We start from the raw sequence: 24927 nt of genomic DNA, 5'->3' as shown, positions 1-24927 counted from the left end.
TTTTATCAAATTCTGAAACCTGACCAGGGCCCCCAGTTGTGCCAGTGTTTGCCCATGTGAGTCTCTTTACTCACACAAGTTGTCTTGACTTCTAAATTTTGAAATTAATTTAAAAAAATGAAAAATGTCAGTGAAGTTTTTGGTTTGTAACCAGCTATTGAGCTGGTCAAAGTTTTTCAAATGTCAACCCACTCCTCAAAAAAAACATTTCCCCTTTGTTTTTCAATTACATCTATGCATTTGTGTAAATCTTTGAAGGATTAGCTGTAGAGTGGTAAAACTAGTTTGAATCTAGTTCAATTGATTCACTTGAAAGGCTGCCATAAAAAAGATGGAATAAAGTTGTTCTGTCTTGCCACAGAGGGCAGGACAAGAGGCAATGGATTCAAAGTACTGTTTAGCAGATTTAGATTAAATCTCAGGAAAAATTTCCTAACTGTAGAACAGTCGGACAATGGAACAGACTGCCTTGGAAGGGTGTGGAAGTTTCTTCACTGCAGATTTTCAAAAGGAGGCTGGATAGCCATTTGTCTTGGATGGTTTAGATCAGGGGTAGGCAATCTATGGCACGCGTGCCGAAGGCGGCACACGAGCTGGTTTTCAGTGGCATTCACACTGCCCAGGTCCTGGGGGCTCTGCATTTTAATTTAATTTTAAATTAAGCTTCTTAAACATTTTAAAAACTTTATTTACTTTACATACAACAATAGTTTAGTTATATATTACAGACTTATAGAAAGAGACCTTCTAAAAACATTACAATGTTTTACTGGCACGTGAAACCTTAAATTAGAGTGAATAAATGAAGACTTGGCACACCACTTCTGAAAGGTTGCCGACCCCTGGTTTAGACACAACAAATCCTGCATCTTGGCAGGGGGTTAGATTAGATGACCCTTATGGACTCTTCTAACTCTATGATTCTATGTTTCTTTGACCTTCCACATCCATGTCCCTCTTCCTCACTCCATCAAGGAAGGCTAGTTTCTATCTGTCCCTCTCTCGTTTCAAGATCTTTACTCATCTCCCAAATAGCATTTTCAAGACAGGCTTTTAGTTAGCATGTATCAAGCTTTCCTTCCAGTCTTAACAGTGGACCAAAAAAAAAAAGTGTGGATTCTATCCACCCTGAAATCAAACCGCTATGGAAGTAAAAGTTACATAGATTTGAAGGGTTTAGCCATAAGATTAGTACAATATCATACATTATAATAATAAGAGGAAAATATTCAATGAAAATAATATAGGAATTAAAACCTTCTACATCGCACATATGAAGATACAGCTGTCACATATGTTTTAAAATGGATATTTGTTTAAAAGTAGAGATGCCCCTAGCCGCAATGTTCAATTCCATATCTGAATGAATTCCCAGCACCCCCAATATTTTGTGTGTGTAGATCCTGTCTTCCACTTTAAATCCCTGTCTCTTTAAAATGTTTGCTATGAGTGGATGATTATGTCCTGAGACAAACTGCATTTCTTTTTGATTTTAAAGAAATTGCGAAGAATTACACTTAAAATCCAAACTATTGCTGCTATTGCTTCCACCTGGAAAATGAGAATGGGCTAAAATGTTGAATGGTTCAGAGGCTGGGATTGGTTTGGAGAAGAATCTGAAATTTTAGAAGCTTTTATAAAGTCTGACCTCACGTTTAATGGCTGTCCCATCCTCTGTACCATGTGATTATTCCCCCCGCAGTCCTGATGACTCTTCTCCCTTTTCCACAGTACATTGTAGCTTACATTGAGTTGTTGTCTGAGGATGGAGGTTTGGTGGCATTCTAACTTGCACTGTACTGAGGGTTTCACCGGATGATTTGCTATTCTTCTTGTTTGTCTTGGGGCTTAGATAGTGAGCATGTTCATCTCCCCCCGCCCCCCCCCCCCCCCAAAAATCCTGTCATTTTACTTGCCCCATAGTCCAGTGAGGAATTATTGTCCAACCCACTGGAAAGGGCAAGCTCTGGGTTTCCTTTTGTCCCTGGAGCATTGTAAAGAATTGCAGAGGCAAGACCTCCTTGAAAAGTGCCCTGCTAAGAGGAAGAGCAGCACAGGCAGATCTGGATTTGGATGGAGGAGGAGGGAAGAATTAATGAATGTCCCCAATATGCAGTCTGTCTGCCAAATTCTGACATCCTTACTCAGTTTTTAACCAAAGCTGTGTATGAAACCAGTAGGAATTTTGTCCAAGTAAGCAGCAAGTAATAGCTGCCTGAGCATATCAGGATTTGGGCCTGTGACTTATCAAAAAATGTTGTGACTCACTATGGAATTTCCCTAAAACATGACATGGCAATACTTCTGCCGTGTTAAAGAAGAGTCCAGGGGCTCTGATCTGACAGTACAAAAATTGGAGACTTCTTTTAACAGACAGACTTACTCTAAAATTACATACATCATGTTTGTGGCTACACTGTTTATGGAGAAACTTACAGTCACAATGTAGTAATTTTCTCCTCTTTAAAGAATAATGCTTTGCATTTTATATCTTGAAAGCCCCATACAAGCATTAATTAATAATAATGACACCCTTAAGTAGTATGTAACTATTATTATGCCAGTTTTATAGCTGAGGAAACAAAGGGTAGAGATGAAATTATTTGCACAAGGCCTCAGAGTGACTCAGGGTTGGAGGAGGGATTAGAATTCCAGAGGACTTTGTTCTCAGTCCAGGGTTTAGTCAACTAGACCAATTTTACCCAGCAGGGTAATTGTGCTGCCCATGTACTTTAATTAAGAAGCAAAGTGTAACTTAGAGTTAGAGCTGATCAGAAAATAGGGATTGGTTTCTGCAGAAAATTTTAATAACTTTTCCAACTTTTAATTGAAATATCAAATACCAAAATATTTTGGTGTTCAGGGATTCAGTTTTTCCACAAAAGTTTCCCCAGAAAGCAGCGATTTTTCATAAAAAAGGTTCTAGTCAAAATCCTGATTTTCCATGAAAAATAGATGGAAAATTGTCGACAACCCCTACTTACAGTATCCTCTGTTCTTCATGACATTTTGTATGATGGCATACTGCATCCAAAATCTTATAAATGCAGATTCATTGTCTCTGAATTAGGAAGAGCTGCTAAGGCTAGTAGTCATAAAGGAGCATTTCTGGATGAACTCTGAGGAATTTGCCATCCAAATCCAGATCTGAATTTTGGGGTTTAGGATTAGAGGTGGTCAGGAATTTTCCATCTGTTTTATTTTAAATGGAAAATGCAGTTGCTACAAAATCAAAAATTTCTGTGAAAAATTTTGATTGTTGCCTAAATTTTTTGATTTTTCATCTGAAAAATCTAAATTAAATATTTCATTTTGTGTTGGGTTAACCTGAATCAAAAACATTTTGGTTTGTGAAACCAAATCAAAACATTTCATTTCAGATCAATTGCACATTAATCTATGTTTGCCTGAGCTGCCGCAGTGCCTGTGGGAGTTGTAGTCCAGCCAGGGAGCCTAGCCCATAGAGGAGAATTGGGGCACAAGGCACCTGAACTATAGCTCCCATGAGACACTGCAGCAGCTCAAGGGACACAGATTAATTGTAGAATCATCATGAAAAGAAATATTTTGAGGTTCAACATACCAAAATGAAACATTTTGGTTCAAGAATACTGAAACATTTAATTTTGATCAGAAATATAAAAATGAAACATTTCAACAATTCTGAATCTAAATGTTTCAGAACTTTACATTCTGCTGTTTTTGATATTTTGGCATTGTCTTGATTTGGCAAGAAAACATGCCAGTTTTTAACCAGCTTCACTTGGGACCATCTGTAGTTTGACGAGATTAGTCACTTCAGTAATTCAGTTAAACAAGATTTATTTCGAGCTAATGTAATTGGGGTATTTTTAAGGCTTCCATCACCATATATCTAGGCATTAACACACACTATTTTAGTATCATTAAGGACAGTGTCTGAGGTGGGACTAGAACTCAAGGTATCCCGCCTCTAATTACAAGAAAGGGGTGTATTTTTGGCACTTTATATATATATATGCATTATACAAAGAAAAGGAAGCTATAGATATTAAGCATTATCTACTGGGAACATATAGCATTACAGTGGAAGCATATGAATGCATTCTAATGCTTTGTTTTCAGTCATTCAGTACTTTCTGAAAAATACATCAGTTGGGAAAGTCTAAGCAAAACTGATTAATAGATCAACTGTTTTTTAGTACACAGGGTTGGGAGGACAGGGAATAATTTATTTCCATATTACAAGAAACATCATTGCAATGTTTTGTTGTTTTTCTAGTTGTTTGTTAACAGCTCTATGGCTGCAGTGAATGAGGGTAAATAGTTGGATTTTGGCTTGGAATTTCTTCTCACTGAGAAGACACTTCTCTGAAAACACTTTGAGTGCTTCAGAAAAGATTGGTTTTGTTTTGACCAAGCTATTAGCTTTTGAAAATCCCATGTTTTCTTCTTGCCCAGTACATTTTGCAAGAGGGTTTTCATCAAGAGGCATGAAAGCTGGAGTAAACATCTCCTGCCACCACATTGGCTGGGTAGCAGATCAACATTTAAAACATCCCCCAAAACCTAATTTGGATGGGAAAAGCCGTCAGTAGATTGTGCCCTGCTCCCATCTCTAAGTAACACCCTCGTCTCAATCTGGTTTAGGTGTGGGACTAGGTAGAGGAGTTTTCAGCCCAACTGATCCCTTTCTTCCACTTGGCTGAAATCCATCCCCTTGAACAAGAGCTCTTTTATGGACTTCAGCCAAATGAAAGAAAGGGATCAGTTGAGCTGAAAACTCCTCTACCTAGTCCCGCACCTAAACCAGACTGAGGTGAGGGGAGGTTGTGAGGGTGTTTCTTAGAGATGGGGCACAGTCTATTTATGACTTTTCCCATCCAAATTAGATTTTGGGAGGTGTTTAAAATGTTGGTCTGCTACCCAGCCAATGTGGTGGCAGGAGATGTTTACTCCAGCTTTCATGCTGCTTGGTGTCACTTGAAAATTGCTACCAGACGTGCAATATCAACTCATATCCCGTGTTAGGACACCGGGGAATGTATTAAGCCTCCTCCCTGAGAATAGTCTGGCAATTCCTTCTGGCATGAGGAGAGGCATTGGGGTATATGATGGCTATCTAAGTTGAAAGCACCATCCTTTCACTACAGAACAGCTTCTGGGTTTGTTTAAACCACTCCCAACCCAACCCTCTCCATGTGCATATTACAGTTGAGTTATTCTAATTTATACATTTAGGGACAGATCCTCAGTTAGTGTGAATTTGTGTAGCTCTGAAGGCAAATACAGCTACTGCAGTTAATGCCAACTAAGGATGGTTTCTTGTTCCCAGAACATCCACTAACTCTCTCTTTCTTTGAATCATAAGCCACGTGGAATAAAACTTTCAATCCAAAGTACACTAAAGACGATGACTTCTTTGTGGATAGAAACACAGTTGTTAAAGTCCCTATGATGTTCCGGATGGGCATGTGCAAACACGCCTATGATGACCAGCTGTCTAGCACCGTGGTGCAAATGGATTATAAGGAAGAAAGCATTAAAGCATATTTTATTCTGCCTGATGAAGGACAAATGAGGAAGTTGGAGAATGGCTTGTCATGTGAAAGTCTGCCTAAATGGAGAAAATTACTATCAGAAAGGTAAAATCTTTCAGCTCTCTACTCCGGTGGCAGGCAGTCCCTTTAGATCAAGGGTGTCGGACAAATTCTTGGGGAAGGATGATTGTATTTTTAACTATGATCCCCTGGCTGTGGTATAGAATTAGGACTAATGTGCTACCCTCAGTGAGGTTAATGTACAAAGATCAAGAATAGAATATGGCCTTTATGTAGTTAACTTTTTTAGTTATTTTCAAGGGCTTGTCTACACATATAGCACTGCACTGATGCAGCTGCACCACTGTACTGTAGTGAAGACGCTATCTATGCCAAAGGGAGAGCTTTTCCTGTCAGTGTAGGTACTCTAGCTCCCCAAGAGGTGGTAGCTATATTGATGGGAGAAGCCCTTCTGTCGGCATAGCACTGTTTACACCAGAAGTTCAGTCGGTATAACTGTGTCGTTCAGGGGTGTGGATTTTCCACACCCCTGAGCGATGTAGTTACATTGACATAAGTCTGTAGTGTAGACCAAGCCCAGGACATGTTATCTGTTCAATATCCTACTGTCACATTCTGTATCACTCAATGTGAAAATCTGCTTCCCTTTAGGACCACTGCCATTTCTGCATTTTGTTTCTTTTGCTTCCCTGTGTGCTTTTCTCTGTAGTCTGTTGTTCTCCCTTTATCTCATTTTTTTCCCTTCTGCATTTCCCTCCCTGTGGCCGCTTTCATTTCCAGCCCCCCTGGATTCTCTCTCCTATGCTTTCCCCCATCCCACCTGCTAAGATGATCATCAATGAAAAAGTTAATGCTAATATTTTAAGTTTCATCATTTGTCTTCAGAATTATCACCCCAGTGAGACTAAAGGAGTGTGTGTGTGTAGGGGTGGGGGAAGAGTTCATGCATCTCAAAGGCATTGTTTCAGGCTGCTGGCAGACCGAAGAAGATGGCACTTCATTTATTACATTCATGTCATATTATCTTTGCAACCATGAGAGCTAGAATTTTAACTCACTTTGAAAGGGGAAAATTTAGGCTCCGGTGCTGAAAACGTGCTTGGCTTCTTGCATGTCTACAGTGGGACTGCTAATGTGCATAAAATTAAGCATGTGCCTGTTGGCGGACTCGGGGCCTTTCATTCTGGAGAGTAAGAATGTGCCACATAAATGCACCAAGCAGGCTGAATGCTTGACAACACTGCCTTAGATTACCAAACCCAAGCTTTAAGACAAGGAATTGGATTAAATTAAATACACAGTTTACAGTTCTTTACGTTGACTAGCTGGCAGAGCCTTTTGAAACTTGGCAACACTTTTTCACAAAACTTTCACTGAAAAATGTGAACTGTTTTTCATTGAAACTTCAGAAATGTAAAAATTTAATCTAGCTCTACCAAGAGGAGGATCCTCGTGACGAGTGGTGCTGGAACAATTTTTATAGTGGGGATGCTGAGGGCAGAAACCATGTATTTGGGTTGTTATTTTACTACTTCAAGCCAGTGGGTGCTGCCGCACCCCCCACACCGCTAGTTTCAGCCCCAATGCTCATGATTGTTCCTAAAATCAGTACTGGGCAATGAAACAGCTTAACCAAAATGTCAGTGGTGTTATCCCTGTCAAATAAACATGAATTGTGCAAAGAGGAGCTGCCTTAGTATCAGCAGACAAGGAACTAAGCAAAATGTCTTACCTTTTCCAAAACTGGAATAATCTACCTATAAAGCAGCAGTGGGGTTCTATGGTTTGTAGTATAGAAAGACCTCATTATTAGAGACCCCCAACGAGCTAGCTTTGTGTGGACACATTCACTCACTGAAATTCACTGGAGTTTGGCACTCATGCAAACCGATGGCCAGTAAACACCTCCTCTCTCTCCACATAATTTTCAGAGCGGTTGGTTGGTCCATTTTGCGTCTTTGGGAGGGTGTAGTAAATCCGTTCACTCCCTAAATCAAACCCACTTAAGTGCCTCCAGGGGAGTAGGCTATCTACCTGTTTTTCTGTTTAGCAGTAATATAGTTGGAACTCCTTGGGTCCTGTTCTCTTTTTGTTACCTTCATGTCAATCTGCAGCCTGATGCCTCACACCCCACTGCAGTAGTGAAGAGAGTTTCCAAGGGGAGGTCATTTGACTTTCACAAACCCAGCTGAGTTATGCCTGGTTTCAGTGAAAAACTTTTGCACGGTCCAGTTCAATCTATCTGGTCTGAATAAATATATGGAGATAACGTAGAATTGCATGCAGCTGGGAGCAGTGTACTTTTAGGCCATTTCAGTAGGGAAGAAGGGGTGGCCCTATGGTTAAATCTCAAGAGCTCGGGATTCTATTCCTAGGTCAGTCACCAAGTTCCTGTGTGATCTTGTTCAAGTCACTTGACCTCTTTGTGCCTCAGTTTCCCACCCACAAAATGGGTTGATACCACTCACAGGGGTATTGTGAGAAGTGTTCATTACTGTTGAGATTAGAGTGACCGGACATCCTGATATTAAGGACTTTGTCTTATACTGGCAACTATTATCCCCCTGCCCCCCATCCCAATTTTTCACACTTGCTATCTGGTCACCCTGTTGAGATTGTTGGATGGAAGGTGTAGAAGCACGGAGTGTTACTCTTATGTATAGCAAGGGCCCTGTTTAACATGTGGGTAATTAGTTGTGTGTCCCAGTGTCTATTCCTTTCTTCCTGAGGCTGTGTGTGTGCTGCATTCTTCTTTCCCCTCACATTAGCAGTAGATGGGGACAGGTGGAATGGCTTATTCTTTATAATGGGAGGATAAAAATGGTCCAATGACAGTTGCATCATTAATAGGGCAGCAGTCAGCACCTTCTGCCAAAAAAACAGGAAAAGGGAAGAGATCAGCAATCAGGAAAGAGTATTGCACCTCCACTAGCACTAATAGTTAGTAACAATCCTAGCATCTAACTTAAGACATGTTCTCACGTGCTATCAAATGGCTAGTGCTTCTCACTGTAGATGCTAGAACTAACTCCAGAAAAACTAGAGACAGTGGGACAGTGAGAAAAAAATGCACCAGAAATGCTGAGCATTGACTAGTTTTACAGAAAGCACCGAAGTATTTATTTTCCATTAAATTGACTAAATCTTACCTAGAGCCAACAATATGATTCATGAACTAGACAGATATGCTTTGTTGTTAGCTTTTATCCTAAATAAATTAGGCACCACACATTCTTCTGCTCTCTTTGGAATCTGTTTTGTTTGTTTTCCCCCCACAGGTTTAATTTAATTGTTAAGCTAAGGACAACATTTTCAAAAGGGACTCATGAATTTGGGTGCCTCGCTTTTTTGGGTGTCCAGCTAGAGACACCTTAAAAGGGATTGATTTTCAGAGGGTGAATGCTCAGCACTTTCTGAAAATCAGGCACAAAATCACTCGTCGCTTTTGAAAACCTTGGCTAAAGAGCCTTAAGGAGGAAAATTTCCCTAAAAATGGGAATACAGTACAACCTTAGATATCTTAAGGGACACTGGCAACCTACCAGTAATAGGAGCTTGGAAGATGGTCCAGCAGGCTCTGAAGTTTGATTCTGTTTTTAAAGCCTGCTGGACAGTCCTCCTGATTATGGACATTGAGATGAGCTGTCCTGAGGTTGACCCATAGTCCTTTGAAGTCAATGAGAATCTTCCCATTGACTTCAGTGGGTGTCACTGAATCAGATTCTTGGTGGGGCAGATAAGGAATCTCCTGGAGGATGGAGAGGAAAAACAAGCTAGGTGAAGGGATAATCCAGATGCTCTGCACTTGTCGAATTCAGGAGCACAGCCTCAGTCTCGTTGTACTTAGCAATATTACTTAGAGTTTTCCTGAAACTGTCTCTCTATCTGTATTAGGTCGTTATAGGTCCCATTACCATAGTATCTGAGCACCTCACAGACCTCAATGTCTTTATCCTCACAACACCCCTGTGAGGTAGAGCAGTGCTATTATACCTAATTAACAGATGGGGTGCTAAGGCACAGAGATTTTAAGTGACAGGGAATAGAACCCAGGTCTACCATGTTCCAGGGTAGCACCTTAGCTATGAGCCATCCTTCCTCCTAGTCCTGGCTTCCAATATCACTTCTCAGAAACCTTCTGTTCCCCACCAGAGGAAATCTGTCATGGATCTTCAGTCAAATCTTCTCTATGGGCTAGTGGAAACAATGCAAACAAATTTCTCAGTAATCACCACAGCATGTTATGTTGTCAGGAATGAGCCTGTCCTGCACTGTGACATCTGATTGAAATGTTTTACCATTTTCTTGCATTTCTCTTTGGACAGCTCAACCAATTTATATCTGCCAAGATTCTCCATTCATGGCAAATTTGACTTAAAACAAATTCTTTATAGAATGGGCATCAGAAATGTATTCACTAATGAAGCTGACCTGTCTGGAATTACTGGGCAGCCAAGGCACAGGATTTCAGAGGTAAGTTAGGTTTCTTTCTGTTTAAAGGATCCATGGTAACTGGTATTTAAAAACATTTCTTTACAAATGTTTCCTAGCGGAAACCCACATAAAAGGGCTTTGCTCTGTATGAGAGGCAGGGACTGAGGGATGGAATATTCAGCCCAAACTAGCTAGGTTGCCTATGCAGTTGTATCACAGCATGTACAACATTTTGGCCCAGCAGAGTTTTACAGTGCATGGTGCCACTTTACTGACCACACACTTGAACAAATCTCTCTCTCCCCTCCCCCACTTCCCAGAGAAGACCCCACGGCCATCTTTCCCTTGATATGAAAGGGGGGGGGCAAAGTGCTGTTTTTCAGAGCTTCCATTGCTGCTGCTGCCTGTGCATAGCTGCCTTTGCCCCTCCTGTTATTAAAAACAGTGGGTTCAATTCTGTAAGGTGCTATGAACAGCTGGGCAAAAAACAGGTTCTTTGGATTATTGGCAATTCTGAAAATTCAGGGGGAAAACATCATTTCAGGTCAAACTGACAACAACATTTTTGAGAAAGCAAGAAGTCAGAAATAATTGTTCTGGTTTGACTAAAACATTTCACTCAACCAGATATGAAACCTTTTGTTTCTTTTTTCAGCATTTTAATTAAAAAAAGTTAAAGGGAATTTTGAAACAAAAAAAGCCATTTTAAATTGAAAAAATCAAAACATTTTGATTTTTGATTTTTTAGAAAATCTTTTTAAACACACACAACTTGTCAAAATTGGCATGCATTTGCAAACTATTTCAGTGTCACCAAATCTGCATTTTTCACTGAAAAAAGTTTTGGTCCAAAAATTTCTCCCAGTTTGAGAAGCACCCTTAGCTCCTGTTGGCTTCAGTGCCAGTCCCTTGCAGACCATTTCAGTTCAACCCATGTTCAGTCCATACGGATTGTCAGTCTGAGAGCCTTACAATTATACCTTACCTGCAGGGTACATTCCATTAGTTAACACTGAATTCCTGTTAAAAAACAATACAGAAACCCTGAACCACCCACAAATGAACAGATGTAATCTAATGAATCCAGTCTATACATGTCTCTCAGTGAGGTAAGGACAAGCTTGTGCCCTTTTCTGCCCCAAACCCATTTTATCTATCCAACTTCTGATGCTGTTATCATACAAGACATACGCAAGGAAAGCAATCTCTACCCCTCAAATCTATTTTCTGTCCACTCTTCATTGTTCTCACTTATGAATTATTATTACTCCACTATATAAATTTGCCAAAGACAACTGGGTGTACTTCTGGTCTCACATTAGTTTTACACTAGTGTAACCCCACTGACTTCAGTGAAGTTGCTCCTGATTTACATTAGTGTAAGCAAGAGGAGAATCAGCGCCAGTGCTTGCGATAGTAGTATGAAATAGTGACTATGAGAATGTCTTCTTTTAAGGATGAGGCAATTTTGATTCATGCAGATCATTGATTTTTTCTTACTGGGTTTGCAGTTGCCCTTTTGATTTGTGGTGTTCACTCACACCTGTTGCTCTGTTGCTCATTCTTTAGCAGTTATTTCTCTCAGCACTTTTGGTTTAAAAACAATCAAGCTCATATTCAGAATGCTGCTTACAGCCCACACCTGGAACGGTAATGTTTGTTGATTTCCTTGTAGGCTATCCATCAAGCCATGGTGAATGTGGATGAGAATGGCACTGAAGCTTCGGCAGCCTCTACTGTGGAAATAGTGCCAATGTCTACGCCTACTAACATTAAATTCAACAGACCCTTCATGATGATGATATTTAGCAATGATACCGCACTTTTTATGGGCAAAATCATGAACCCTGTGGAACAATAGTTATTAAAGTTCTGTATGCATTAACTATGAGTAATTGACCACCACTATTAAATAAAGAAACGTTTTGACCTAATCAGCGTAGAGATGGCTTTAGAGGCCACCTTTTCCCTTGTAGTGTTGTATATTTTGCTTCACAACTGAGACCTTTAATAGATTTTAAATCACCATCACTACAGATTAGTTTGAGTTTGCATTTAAAAACAAAGAAAAGAAAAGGAATTTGAGTTCAGGCAGAACTGTCAGCAGAGGTGAAAAGAGAAAATCCTTTGTAATGCTGAAAGCAGCAAAACATTTTCTGGAAAGTGAGGATCAGAAAAGATGTTGAGATTACTAACCTATGCCTGCTGCACCTCTCCTGTCCACCTCCTCATCGTGTAAATTACATTTGTTTTGAATGCTCACTGACTGCCAAATTAGTCCGTTACACTTCTTTACCACTTACATCCGTTTTCTCACCAACCTGAGGCTCAGTCTAGCAGATACCTATTAACAAATGTAGTGCTTACTACCCTGAGTGGCCCCATTGCTGTCAATGAGTCTGATAAACCATTGCCCTGTGGCCCTTTGTGCCACCCAGGCGGGTGAAAAGGGATCATAGAGAAGGTGTAAGGTCTCCCTGGTGAAGAACATTGACACCTCTGTATTGACCATTCTAGGGTAGGACAGAGGCATAGCAGAATTGAGCCAGAGGAAGCAAGTGGCAGATCAGAATGGGAGGAGGTGTGACCGGAGTAGAACTGTGCCCCAGCAATTCTGAATCCTTGAAGTGGCTTCTGTGCAACACTGAATCAAAGTTCAGTTTAGGTCAGCCCTGTGCCAGGGCCCAAGTCAAGTTTTGGAAGCTCCCAAATAGGGATAATGGCTTGTGTTTCCCCAATGTCCCTGTGTCAGTATTTTTGACAGTATAGGATTAATCTAACCCAGTGGAATCACTCACAGTAGTAAACATCACTCTAGTAGTAAATGTTTGCAGAATCCATCACTTACAGCCTATCTGTAACTTATACCGCGTTTTACTAACTACATGTTTTGGCTGTGGTGTCTTGAAGTGGGCCCTGTCTGTTCCCAGATTGAACCTTCACAGAATATCTGCACTAAGCTCAACACCTGCTTTATATTTTAATATAGTCACAGTTGTATAGGATTTCTCTTTAGTGTTAGGATACAAAGGGTTCCAAGATCACTTATTCTACAGATGCTTATTTATATATTTTTCTTACCTAAAATTTACCTTCATACCATTTTACTCTTTTTTCAGAAGATCTATCAATATTTTTTCTCCTATATTCATGCTGATGGTATATTTTCTGACCTCTAGTGGCAGAAGAGGTAAATTACTGAGTGTTCTGTTAATGGGTATTCTATGTTATGATTTCCAGTCTTTATGTTTGACCTTGAAATATACAGAAAGTTATTATGTTAGAGAAATGAAAATTAATAAACATGAAATCTAAAAGTTTTTAATTGTACTATGTGATTTCTACAGAACAGGAATTAAGCAATTAGGACATATGATGCAAACAGTCTAGCTAATCACAGCGTCAAACAGCGTTGTATCTATGTGCTAATTAAGCTCTCCATAGGGAGGTCTCTAGTGGACTTCATAGAGGCCTCTGCTCTTTGCCATGTATGTATATATTGTTACCCTTTGGGGCCCAGGTGGTTAGCCAATATTTAGGGTCTTGTGGGTTGCTTTCATTAGGAGAAGTTATTGATGATAGATATTTCTTTGACGCAATCCTTGTTATTTATAAAGAATGTACATAAACTCCTGTTTCTCCAAACATAGCAGGAAGCAAACAACAGGAGGCAGTTTCTTTGCGCACAGTTCTAAGCCTCTGTTCAGCTAGCACTCTGCCCAAAAAGTTATCTCTTGGCTTTCTCTCAGGACCATGTTACCAATGCTTTTCTTGCTGTCTCATTGTTTTTTCTGCTACCTTATCGGTCAGCTTTCTACTTCTTTCACACCACACAGAGACAAGTACAGCCCCTGCATTTGCCATTAGTCCCTAGCTCAGTTATGGTGGGAAAGCTGGCAGAGGGCCCTAAAGGTGGTCAGATTCTGGGTCTGTCTGATCATCTTTGGAAACTGTTCCACAGCTGAACTTCCTTTTTTGTATCTGAACCCTCTCAGGAATTCTCGGGAAACTAGATAAGAGCAAAGATAAGTTTTATTCCTTTGCTCCTTCACAGAGCTCACATTCTTATTTCTCTTCCTCTTCCCCTCCTCTTTTCTTCCTCCACCCTCACTTCCCATGGTGCATCCTGGGAATTGTAGTTCCTGGACCCAGGTTACAGGAACCACCTAAGAGCAAACTTACAAATTTTTGCAATCTGGTGTTGCTATCTGCACCTAGCTAGATACAACACTCTGGACTGAGAATGCTCCTCTTGCATTCTTCTTCCTGGGTTCTGTAAAACTGTGTTGTACCAGAGAGATTGCCACAGTTCTGGATGGAATTGCTGATGTAGCTGTATCCTGACCCTCTGGTGGTTCTGAAGATGAATATCAAGGCAGTGAACTGACCAAGGAAGCAGACTTCCAGGGGATTAGAGCCCAGGGGGGATATGCTCACAGTGACCTCTCCCATTAAGGTGATAAGCTGTTGCTTTTTTCCAAACTGGAGCCTTTATAGTACTGCCACCATCAGTGCCAGATACAATGAGTTACAGTAAACCAGTCTGGTGCTGGCACTGAATCATTGTGGCCAGGTCCTCATCTGAGAGAAAGCAGAAAAGGTTTCTAGCAAAATAGAGGTGGAAGATGTTTTTCACCACTGATGCTACCATAATCATCTAGGCTTAGTGAGGATAAAAAGGGAACCAGAGACTTCTTCACACAACATTTGATGAACATGGAACAGACATGTTCAAAGTAAGGGAAGGAAATGTCCCAGCTTGCTCTTTGAGTGTTCCCCCCTCTCATCAGCATCTCTCCAGTCTTGCCAGACCAGCATTTAGACTAGTTGTTCTTCATCCGGATGCTGATCTCCTTGAGGTTTGACATCTGTGCAGTGATATAGGCTTGAGTCTATGGAAACTGACATATGCAACATCATCTTATGGACATGTGCAACATCAGCTTAGGCTCCTATGGTAATAATATGACTCCCATGGGTCTATCCCCTCTCAGGGATCCCATGTAGTTATTGAAGAGAAGGAGAAGGGATAGGATAGGTCCCCATGGATCTCTACACATGAGGGTCTTTGGAGAAGAAGACGGTTGTCCATTGTCAGTCTCTAGGTCCTGCTGGCGAGGAATAATTGGAGTCACTTTACTGCTGTGCTGACTACTCTAGCTACTCCTGTAAATGGGCCATCTGTGACAAACAATGGTCAGCTGTGCCAAAGGCTGTTGAAAGGTCAAGTAGCGTGAGCATTGAGATAAAGTCTCTGTGTATGGCAATCAGAAGATCGTATTTTAATGCTACATAAGGTCCAGTCCTGTATTTCTTGTGCACCCTAAACTCCCAATGACCAAAATGAGGTTCCTGTAACCCTGTGTTCAGGCACCAGAGGATGCACCATTGACCTCATGGGAGTTTGGATGTGCAAGACTAGGCTAATTAGGATTGCCAGATAGCAACTGTGAAAAAACGGGACAGGGGGTGAGGGGTAATAGGCACCTATATAAGAAAAAGTCCCAACAAATGGGACTGTCCCTTTAAAAATGGGACATCTGGTCATCCTAGGCCTAATTTTATATGTTTCAGAGTAACAGCCGTGTTAGTCTGTATCCGCAAAAAGAAGAACAGGAGTACTTGTGGCACCTTAGAGACTAACAAATTTATTAGAGCATAAGCTTTCGTGGACTACAGCCCACTTACGCATCCGAAGAAGTGGGCTGTAGTCCACGAAAGCTTATGCTCTAATAAATTTGTTAGTCTCTAAGGTGCCACAAGTACTCCTGTTCTTCTTTTTGCTAATTTTATATGAAATTCTATTCCAAGTATTGTTTTGGCGCAATAGAGTGAAGTTCACATACATCCCTGTTTGGAGTCAGCCAATCACCCCTAGTGGATTAGAGCAAACGTGCTTTAAAAATGTAAACGTGAATTAAAATGAGATAATTTATTTTTGATAAATAACTCAACTCAATTCAGACATGAATTAACAGTAACTTGGAGGGCCACTGGAAGCCATGCCTACAGTGCATAGGACCAAATTCATTGGTGCAGTACAGATGTAAATGAGAGCACAATTTGGTCCATTAAATCTACATGCCTTGACAAAGATAATTCTCTGAATCACAACTCAGTGTCTTGAATGGAAGTAATTAAAAGGGAACACTTGGTTAACTGCTCTTCCAATTAGAGGCATTTTTTATAGTAAGGAGTAACATACGTTTTTTATAATTTTTGGAGGTCTCATCATTTTTATTACTTACATGATTGGAGATAATAATTATTAGGTTACAGAAATAATTTTTTTCCATATTTGTTGTAAGTACAGGTAGTATAATTTTTGTAATATCAGACTATTATCCAGTAGAATAGCATATATCAAATGTAAACCAATCTATTTTTCAATAATATTTTTTTGTTTTTTCCTATGGGAAGTTATTCCAATGGAGCTCACTGCCAGAAAGTTTTCCCTCATATTCATCCCAAATTTTTCCTATTTTTAATTTCATGTTATTACTCATTGTTAAAACCCATTGTAGCAATCCTAAATAATTCTTCTCCTTCTTTGGTTTCATCTCTCAAATATTTATGAAATATATGTCTTCTCCCTATATTAAAAAAAATCCCAAACAACCCTAAACAGTGCTTTTAATGGGTAAGTGTAACAACTGTCATCTTGCGTATCATTCAGGACCTCCACGTGAAGCATAAATCTTGAACTAATAGAATAAGTGCCTGATCCAAAGCCCCTTGTAATGTGTCTTCTCATTGGCTTCAATAAGCTTTGGATCGGGCCCAAAGTCTCCTAGTTGACAGCTGTAGCAGGGTTGCCAACCCTCCAGGATTGTCCTGGAGTCTCCAGAAATTAAAGATTAATCTTTAATTAAGGACTCTGTGGTATGATGAAATCTCCAGGAATGTGGCCAACCAAAATTGGCAACATTAAGCAGAATTATTTCCTATGAGGATTATAGTGTTCAAAATAATGGAAATTCTGTCCCCAGACAAAATCTGAGATTTGACATTTCATTTAATTCCAAATCAGGATGAAAAGTCAAAAATTTTCATTTTGTTTTATCCGTATCTAAATGTTTATGCAAAACGTTGAAATATATTGTTTTGACATATATTGAACAACAATCTAAACAATAAAGTTGAAAAGGAATATTTTGAAAATTTCCTCTTGAAAATTTTGACATTTAGATTTTGTCAAATCAGCCTTTTCCAACAGAAAATTACTCCACTGGAAAATTTGACCAGCTCTTCTGAGGAGGAAGCCGGCACCAGCTGGGAGCTGCAGGATCCCCAGCTGCCATGAGTGGCAGGTGGACCCCCCGCAGCTCCTGGCCACTGCAGGCAGCAGGGAGGACCACAGAGCTCCCAGCTGCCACGGGCAGCAGGGGGTTCCCTGAAGATCCCGGCTGTTGCGGGTGTCGGAAGACCCCTGCCACTCCCGGCCACCTCAGGTGGCAGGGGAGACCCCTGCAGTTACTGGCCACCGTGGGCGTCGGGGAATCCCCAGAGCTCTGAGCCACCAGCGGAAGGGGACCCTGGAGCTCTGAGCCCCCAGGGTGGTGGGGACCCCCGGAGCTCCCAGTCCCCCCCCGCAGCTGCCCAGGCTCCCCATTTTGTCACGGATTATTTTAGTAAAACTCAGGGACAGGCCACAGGCTTCCATGAAGTTTTCATTATTGTCCATGACCTGTCCATGACTTTTACTAAAATATCTGTGACAAATCTTAGCCTTACTTATTAGTCAGTTAGCCAACAAATATGTATTTAAACAAAAACAACAAGGAGTCTGGTGGCACCTTAAAGACTAACAGATTTATTTGGGCATAAGCTTTCGTGAGTAAAAACCTCACTTCTTCGGATGCATAGAGTGAAAGTTACAGATGCAGGCATTATATACTGACACATGGAGAGCAGGGAGTTACTTCACAAGTGGAGAACCAGTGTTAACAGTGCCAATTCAATCAGGGTGGATGTAGTCCACTCCCAGTAATGGATGAGGAGGTGTCAATTCCAGGAGAGGAAAAGCTGCTTCTGTAGTGAGCCAGCCACTCCCAGTCCCTATTCAAGCCCAGATTAATGGTGTTGAATTTGCAAATGAATTTTAGTTCTGCTGTTTCTCTTTGAAGTCTGTTTCTGAAGTTTTTTTGTTCAATGATAGTGACTTTTAAATCTGTAATAGAATGACCAGGGAGATTGAAGTGTTCACTTACTGGCTTGTGTATGTTACCATTCCTGATGTCCGATTTGTGTCCATTTATTCTTTTGCGGAGGGACTGTCCGGTTTGTCCAATGTACATGGCAGAGGGGCATTGCTGGCACATGATGGCATATATGACATTAGTGGATGTGCAGGTGAATGAGCCCTTCCGAAGAAGTGAGGTTTTTACTCACGAAAGTTTATGCCCAAATAAATCTGTTAGTCTTTAAGGTGCCACCAGACTCCTTGTTGTTTCTGTAGATACAGACTAACACGGCTACCCCCTGATACTTGACAAATATGTATTTAATAATTGTAATCTTTCTTTGTAAGTCCCTCCAACCCCTACTTAATTTTCTTATCTTAACTTTCTCCAATTTATAAATATATTTCTATATGCAGCATTCCAGGTACAGTAACATCAAAGCTATGTAGACAAGGTTCATTACCTTCCGATTTCATGATGTGATAATGCCTGCAAATATGAAGCCAAAAATTCCACCAGCCATTGCATATCCATGTCTAATTTTCTGCTACCAACCCCCTTATATTTGTCTCCATTAATTTCCAGAATTCTTTTTAATTGAATATCTGATTTGGAGCTTCTTTTTCCAGGTGTATTAACCTGCATTTCTTCCCACTCCAAGTTGAATTTCATTTTGTTCTCTTCTGCTCACATTTCTAATCTTAATCCCTGTGACGGGGTGAACTCACCCCACATTGGACATGGAAGGGTTAATTCCTCACTGTGGGTAGAGAAAGCCATGTCCCTATCGGGCATGCTCAAGGTGTAGCACTAGTATAAGAATGAACAGCTCAGCTCAGTCTGGGCTGACTACCAGAGAGGAAGGATGCTCCTTGCCTGCCCCAGCCCAGGAGCAGCTGGAACCACTGACCATGGAAGCCGGAACCACAGAAAGTCAAATGGACGCCCAAGTGCCTGTGGACTTCTGAGACGGGTCAGAGTCATCGGGGGAACCGCACGTGCCGAAAAGCCCAGAGACCCCAAAGACGCTTCAGCTACAGTTCCAAGAGACATGGTATGAAGTGGCCCGGGATGTGCGAGGGGACTAGCTATAGTCCAGTGCAAAGTCGGCATGTTTTGGTTGGAGCCCCACTGACTCAGTGGCGGAATACCCTGCCACTGTTAGGGCCAGGTGGAGCAGGGTGGGTCCGGGTCTCCTATTCTGGTCGCCACCCCCACCCCAGGTGAAGGCCAATTGATTCTCGGCAGTTTGCCTTACCACCTTGCAGCTTAGGGTAAACTCTGTTGACTCCAGCCACTAGGCCTTTCCGCCCTGTGGCTTAGGGCAACTCTATTGATTCTGGCCACTAGCCTCACTGCCCTGCGAATCAGGGTAAACCCTACTGACTCCAGCCCCTAGGACTTAATTAAAGATTAATCTTTAATTTCTGGAGACTCCAGGACAATCCGGGAGGGTTGGCAACCCTGCAACAGCTGTCAACTAGGAGACTTTGGGCCCGATCCAAAGCTTATTGAAGCCAATGAGAAGACACATTACAAAGGGCTTTGGATCAGGCACTTATTCTATTAGTTCAAGATTTATGCTTCACGTGGAGGTCCTGAATGATACGCAAGATGACAGTTGTTACACTGGGGCTTACTGCCCTGCAAACTAGGGTAGCCATATTGATTCCAACCCCTAGGCCTTACTGCCCTGTGAATCAGGGTAATTATATTGACTTTAGTCCTTAGGCCTCACTGCTGTGAGGTAAAGAACAGTTTGAGGCACGGGATGAACTCACCCTGCATTAGACTGGAACTCCCACCCCATCACAGTCCCCTTTTTTATTTCTTTTCTTTCCTTAGTAGCATTTGAAATTCCTTTCAATTTACTATCATCTATGAATGTCATGAATATGCTCTTTTTCTGCTTTTCTACATCGTTACTGAAGATATTAAATGTCTGAGATTGTTACAGCCAGACGGTTTCTAATGTACTTGTGCTCAGAACCAATAAAGAAAACAGCAGACACAGTTTTAAAGGGAAAGGATTTGATACGTGCTAGCAAAATATAGAAACACTAGCAGCAACAATGGAGGCCATCCACGCTCTGGACTGGTGCTTCCCTTCTGGTTATATTCTGGCTTCCTAGCTAGTACTAGTCTCAAACAGGCTTCTTGAGACTTTTCCTGTAGCTTACTTTCTTGGGCTATCTTTCCTCAGACCTTTCTAGATTTCCTCATCCAAAATGAAAGGCATCTCTTCTTCCAAACACACCTGAGGCAGGAGCCCCCAGCAGCAACTTGTGGGGGCCAGCCTACTGCCTGTGTCCCCAGAGGAAATCAGTTGCAGAGAACCAATATGGGAAAGGGTGGAGGTGAGAGAACAGGCCAGCCCCATATATATTTTGAAATTGCAAACAAGATCTTTTGGTGATAGATATCAATACATTCGGGGTAGATCCTCCACAGGGGTAAATCAGCATAATTCTATTGGCTGCAGTGGCATTATGCAATAGTAGAAGTTATGTGCCATATCACATTTTAAATCTAAATGTTGTTTTATTCTTATTCATAAATAACTGGTTTTCTGGAGAACTACCAGGCAAAACGTGTCTGCCACAGAAGTCTTTGGCCCCGCTAAAGAATCCACACAGGCAATATTTATAAACTAGAAATATACTCCAGCTGAAGTTACTTGGTTTACAATGAGATCCCATCAATCACTATTTGAATTTCTGCATGAATTTCATATGTTAGTTAAGGAATCGATGCTTATGGTATAAAACAATTTAGTGAAAATGGTCTAAATCCTTTCATAGAACAAGAAGTTGGGAGTGGGAACAGTGGGACTCAGACATAGGCCCAAGTCCTATTCCAGTTTTGCCATTGTAAATCTGGAGTAAGTCAGTGGAGTTACACTGATGTAAATCTAGAGTATGCCTGTGATTTGTACTGCCTTCTGTCAAAGATGGGTCAGTGGGAAATAGTTATTTTGAAAAGGACCCTAGTTCTTACACTGTATAAACTAGTGTGATGCTCAGAAGCATTGTGTTAACCTATTTCTCACGTCTCAGAAGAGCAGATGATGTCATATATGCTGCAATACTTGGGTATTGAGTTTGAAGTTATACTGATTAGGAGTGTGGATGCAAATTAGTAGACCAACTGTGTTTAAGAGATTAATTCAGTTAGCATCATTAGCAGGAGCGCTGGTCTGTTCACAAAGGTAGGAGACTAGCTCAGACTGTTTTTTGTAAACTCCACCTGCCTAAGATTTATTAAGGCATAAACTTAAAAGCATCCCATCATCCGAAAACACTCTCACTGGTTGATCAATGAACCTGAGGGCAGGACATTGTCACCTAGAATCTTTAGTGACCTGATTAACTCTTTCATTGGCGTCATACTCACTAGGACACATCCTCCCTGCTTCCTCCCCCCCACCCCCACTCCCACCGCCACCCCCACCCCCAATCCATGGGAGCAGTTGGATGCAGTGTAACCACCATGGATCTGCTGTGTGGAGGAGTAGGAGAGGATACAGTGATGTATTGCAGGGGTGGATGGGTACATCAATTCAGAGATAATAAGAACCAGTCCAGACTTTACCTGTCCTCTGGGCTTTGCTTTTGAAAAGGAATCTTGCCTTCCCTCCCGCATGAACCTCCAGTAGATCCTCTGTGCCATTTCTATCCATAGTTGATTAGAAAGTTGTGGTTGGGGGCACGGTTCAGTAAGGGAGGTGGAAGCCATCTGGGTCAGTGATGTTAAGAGAGGCAAAGAGAAGAAATGTCCCTCAGTGCACCAGTAAGAGCAAACATTGGAGAGATTTCCAAACTAGGACTGGCTCAACTTTGGGGTAATCTGAATCCGTATGCAACAGGTCACAATTCAGACTAATCTCTATTGACCACTAACCAATGTAAAATGAGCAATGGGATAGCTTATCATATGGAAAATGAATCATTGTCATTTCATCTGGGATTTTCCAAAGTGCTCAGCATTGGCATAACCTTGCTCTTAATAATGTCAAAGGGGGTTTTACCATTGACTTCAGTGGGAGCAGTCAGGTCAATGCCTAAGTGCTTGTGCAAATAAATACATACACCTCTACTCCGATATAACGTGACCCGATATAACATGAATTCGGCTATAACGCGGTAAAGCAGCGCTTTGGGGGGGGGGTGGGGCTGTGCACTCCGGTGGATCAAAGCAAGTTCGATATAACGCGGTTTCACCTATAACGCGGTAAGATTTTTTGGCTCCCGAGGACAGCATTATATAGGGGTAGAGGTGTATTTTGTTATTCAAAATAGGCGGCCGAATTCAATGTTATCTGTGTTATTTACATGCCAGACTCCTGGCCACGCAGACCCAGTGGAGGTCTAAGTGCTTGTTGTCACAGAGCGCAGCAGAGCAGCTGCCGCATGCCAGGAGGTGGCAAACAAGCTGGTCACTGCTACTGTCTATGGTACAGGGCCCTCCTGACTCTCTTTTTGCTTTGGCTGAATTCCCTATTGTGTGTGGACACCTAGTCACAGGAATCCAAATAATCCACTCTCGGCATTGTTTGCTTTGCATCCTCTCTGATCAGTTTGATTTTCTCAGTTGAGTATTTTAAAAGTGGGCATTCGGCTCCATATTGTTCAGAACATATAAATAATGGAAAAAGGAACAGCTCAGATGGATGGTAAGAACTTTTCACTGAGGGTTTTGAAATCATGTATTTTGATTACATCTAAGGGATTAGTAAACAAAACCCGGAAAGGGATTTAAAGTTGTGGGTAATGATTAACACTGGCCTTTGGGATGCAACCCCGTATTTCCAGCTTTACCACCGTGGAAAATCAATGAAATTGGGACCTGTACTTATGTTATAGAGAATTATGATATAATCAAATTCAATTCATTTGTTTATTGATGGGATTCATTTTCCCCATTTCATGCTGTCAGAAATACTAAGTAGGACATGACAGTTAATTGTTTTTAAAATATTTTCCTCTGTTATTTATGATGAATAATGCTATGTACTAAAATATAATAACTGTTTACTAACTAATTTCTGCAGATTTAATGGCACTTTCATTTTCCAGAATAATTTCTAAGGAAGATGAAACCTACCCTCTGGCTGTGTTTGTTACTTCTTGGGCTACATGCAGTCGGCCATAGTCATCCCCAGCCCGGTCCCATCAAAGGCCATGATGATCGTGAAGATACCAGTCACACCGAAGGTGATACCCAGATTGAAAGAGATAATGTGCATGGTGACATGGTCTTCTCAAAATAGCGCCTGGTAATGCTGACTTTGCATTTATATTCTACAAGCAGATTTCTGCAAATGCATCAGACAAAAATATTTTCTTCTTTCTTGTGATCATCTCTGCTGTCTTTGCAATGCTGATGATAAATCTGCCACTCTTGTCTACACTACCGCTTAAGTTGATGTAATTTACGTCGCTTAGGGGTGTGAAAAGGCCACCCCCCTGAGTGATGTGAGTTACATCGAGTTAAAGCGGTGTCTACACCGCACTATGTCAGTGGGAGACGCTCTCCTGTCGACATAGCTTCCGCCTCTCATTGAGGTGGAGTAATTACATCGATGGGAGAGAACTCTCCCGTCGACATAGCGCGTCTTCACCAGATGCACTACATCGGCACAGCTGCAGCCGATGCAGCTGCGCTGATATAGCATGATAGTGAAGACAAGCCCAAAGGCAGATTCTGGAAGGACTCACCTCTAAGCTGACAGAGATTCAAAGAAGGAGATGCTGAAGGTTTTCATCTCCCACATGTGCTAAACGATGATGACAAAAGCTTTTAGGAATAATAACGATGATAATATCTAGCTCTCATATAGCACTTTTCATCAATAGCTCTCAAAGCACTTGACTAATTTAGTATCATTTCCCCCATTTTACAGATGGGGAAACTGAGCCACGGAAAGGTGAAGCGACTTGCTCAAGGTCTCTCAGCAGACTTCTGGCCAAGAATAGAACCTATGTCTCCTTTTTTCTAGTGACATCAAGAATCCCCACAAGCTGAGCAATAAATCAGTAATCACCCAGAGAAAAAAAGCCATGGAAAAATAGTGAGTTAATTGAGGATCTTGAACCAGTCACTGTCATGGTGCTTGTTAACTATACATGCATGTTATCCACGCACACATTTTATAGCAATTACAAGTTTTGGATTCCTGACTGAGACCTAGGGGGAAGGATGCTGTCATTTGTCTTTTAATAAAAGAATGTCATTAGAGAGAAGGATGGTCCTATAATTAAGGCACCGGGTTGGGATATAGGAGATCTGGGTTTGGTTCCCAGCTGTGCCAGTCTCCCTGTATAAATTGGGCAAGTCACTTAATCTCTTTGTGTGTCTCAGATCCATAGCTGTACAATGAGGATAATAATCCTTCCTTTATCTGTCTTGCCTATTTAGGCTGTAAATTCCTCAGCACAGGAACTTTCTTTTATAATTTGTATGTATAGCATCTTGCCTAATGGTGCTCCAATCTTGCCTGAGACCTCTTAGGGTATATCTGCACACACAGGGCTGGCTCAGGCCAGCCAACTTAGGCTCGTGGGGCTCACGCTGCAGGGCTATTTCATTACTGTGTAGGCTTCCAGGTGCAGGCTGGAGTCCGGGCTTCAGGACCCTGGGAGTAGGAGGGTCCCAGAGCTTGGGCTGGAGCCCAAGCCCAGAAGTCTACACAGCAATGAAACAGCCCCGCTCCAAGCCCCGGAGCCCACTCGGCTGGCATGGGCTAGCCACAGGTGTCTAGTTGCTGTGTA

The 24927-nt window shown here is 41.5% G+C and overlaps 1 protein-coding gene and 2 long non-coding RNA genes across 12 annotated transcripts in view; 2 read left to right on the top strand and 1 right to left on the bottom strand.

Moving 5' to 3' along the window:
• The window catches only part of LOC101931719 (alpha-1-antitrypsin-like), a 191957-nt gene extending 178663 nt beyond the window's left edge, over positions 1-13294 (top strand). For all 10 annotated transcript variants that reach the window (XM_065593537.1, XM_005307501.4, XM_065593535.1 and 7 more), the window contains 3 exons: positions 5351-5624; positions 9866-10013; positions 11650-13294. In XM_065593537.1, coding sequence (XP_065449609.1) covers positions 5351-5624; positions 9866-10013; positions 11650-11835 — 608 coding nt within the window. In that variant the 3' untranslated portion in view covers positions 11836-13294. The remainder of the gene's footprint in view (positions 1-5350; positions 5625-9865; positions 10014-11649) is intronic.
• On the bottom strand, positions 5622-23373 carry LOC101932737 (uncharacterized). The gene is made up of 4 exons (XR_256844.3): positions 23261-23373; positions 21749-21892; positions 9618-9734; positions 5622-8408 (listed from the first exon to the last, which is right to left on the bottom strand). It is a non-coding gene; the product is annotated as an uncharacterized LOC101932737 (long non-coding RNA).
• On the top strand, positions 22558-24198 carry LOC135983190 (uncharacterized). Its single transcript, XR_010600743.1, has 3 exons — positions 22558-22829; positions 23233-23432; positions 24060-24198. It is a non-coding gene; the product is annotated as an uncharacterized LOC135983190 (long non-coding RNA).
• The last annotated feature ends 729 nt before the right edge of the window (positions 24199-24927 follow it).

The sequence above is a fragment of the Chrysemys picta genome, chromosome 4, assembly GCF_011386835.1.
Source record: "Chrysemys picta bellii isolate R12L10 chromosome 4, ASM1138683v2, whole genome shotgun sequence".
NCBI classification, from domain to species: Eukaryota; Metazoa; Chordata; order Testudines; family Emydidae; genus Chrysemys; species Chrysemys picta.
This window is presented reverse-complemented; position numbering and strand designations above follow the sequence as displayed.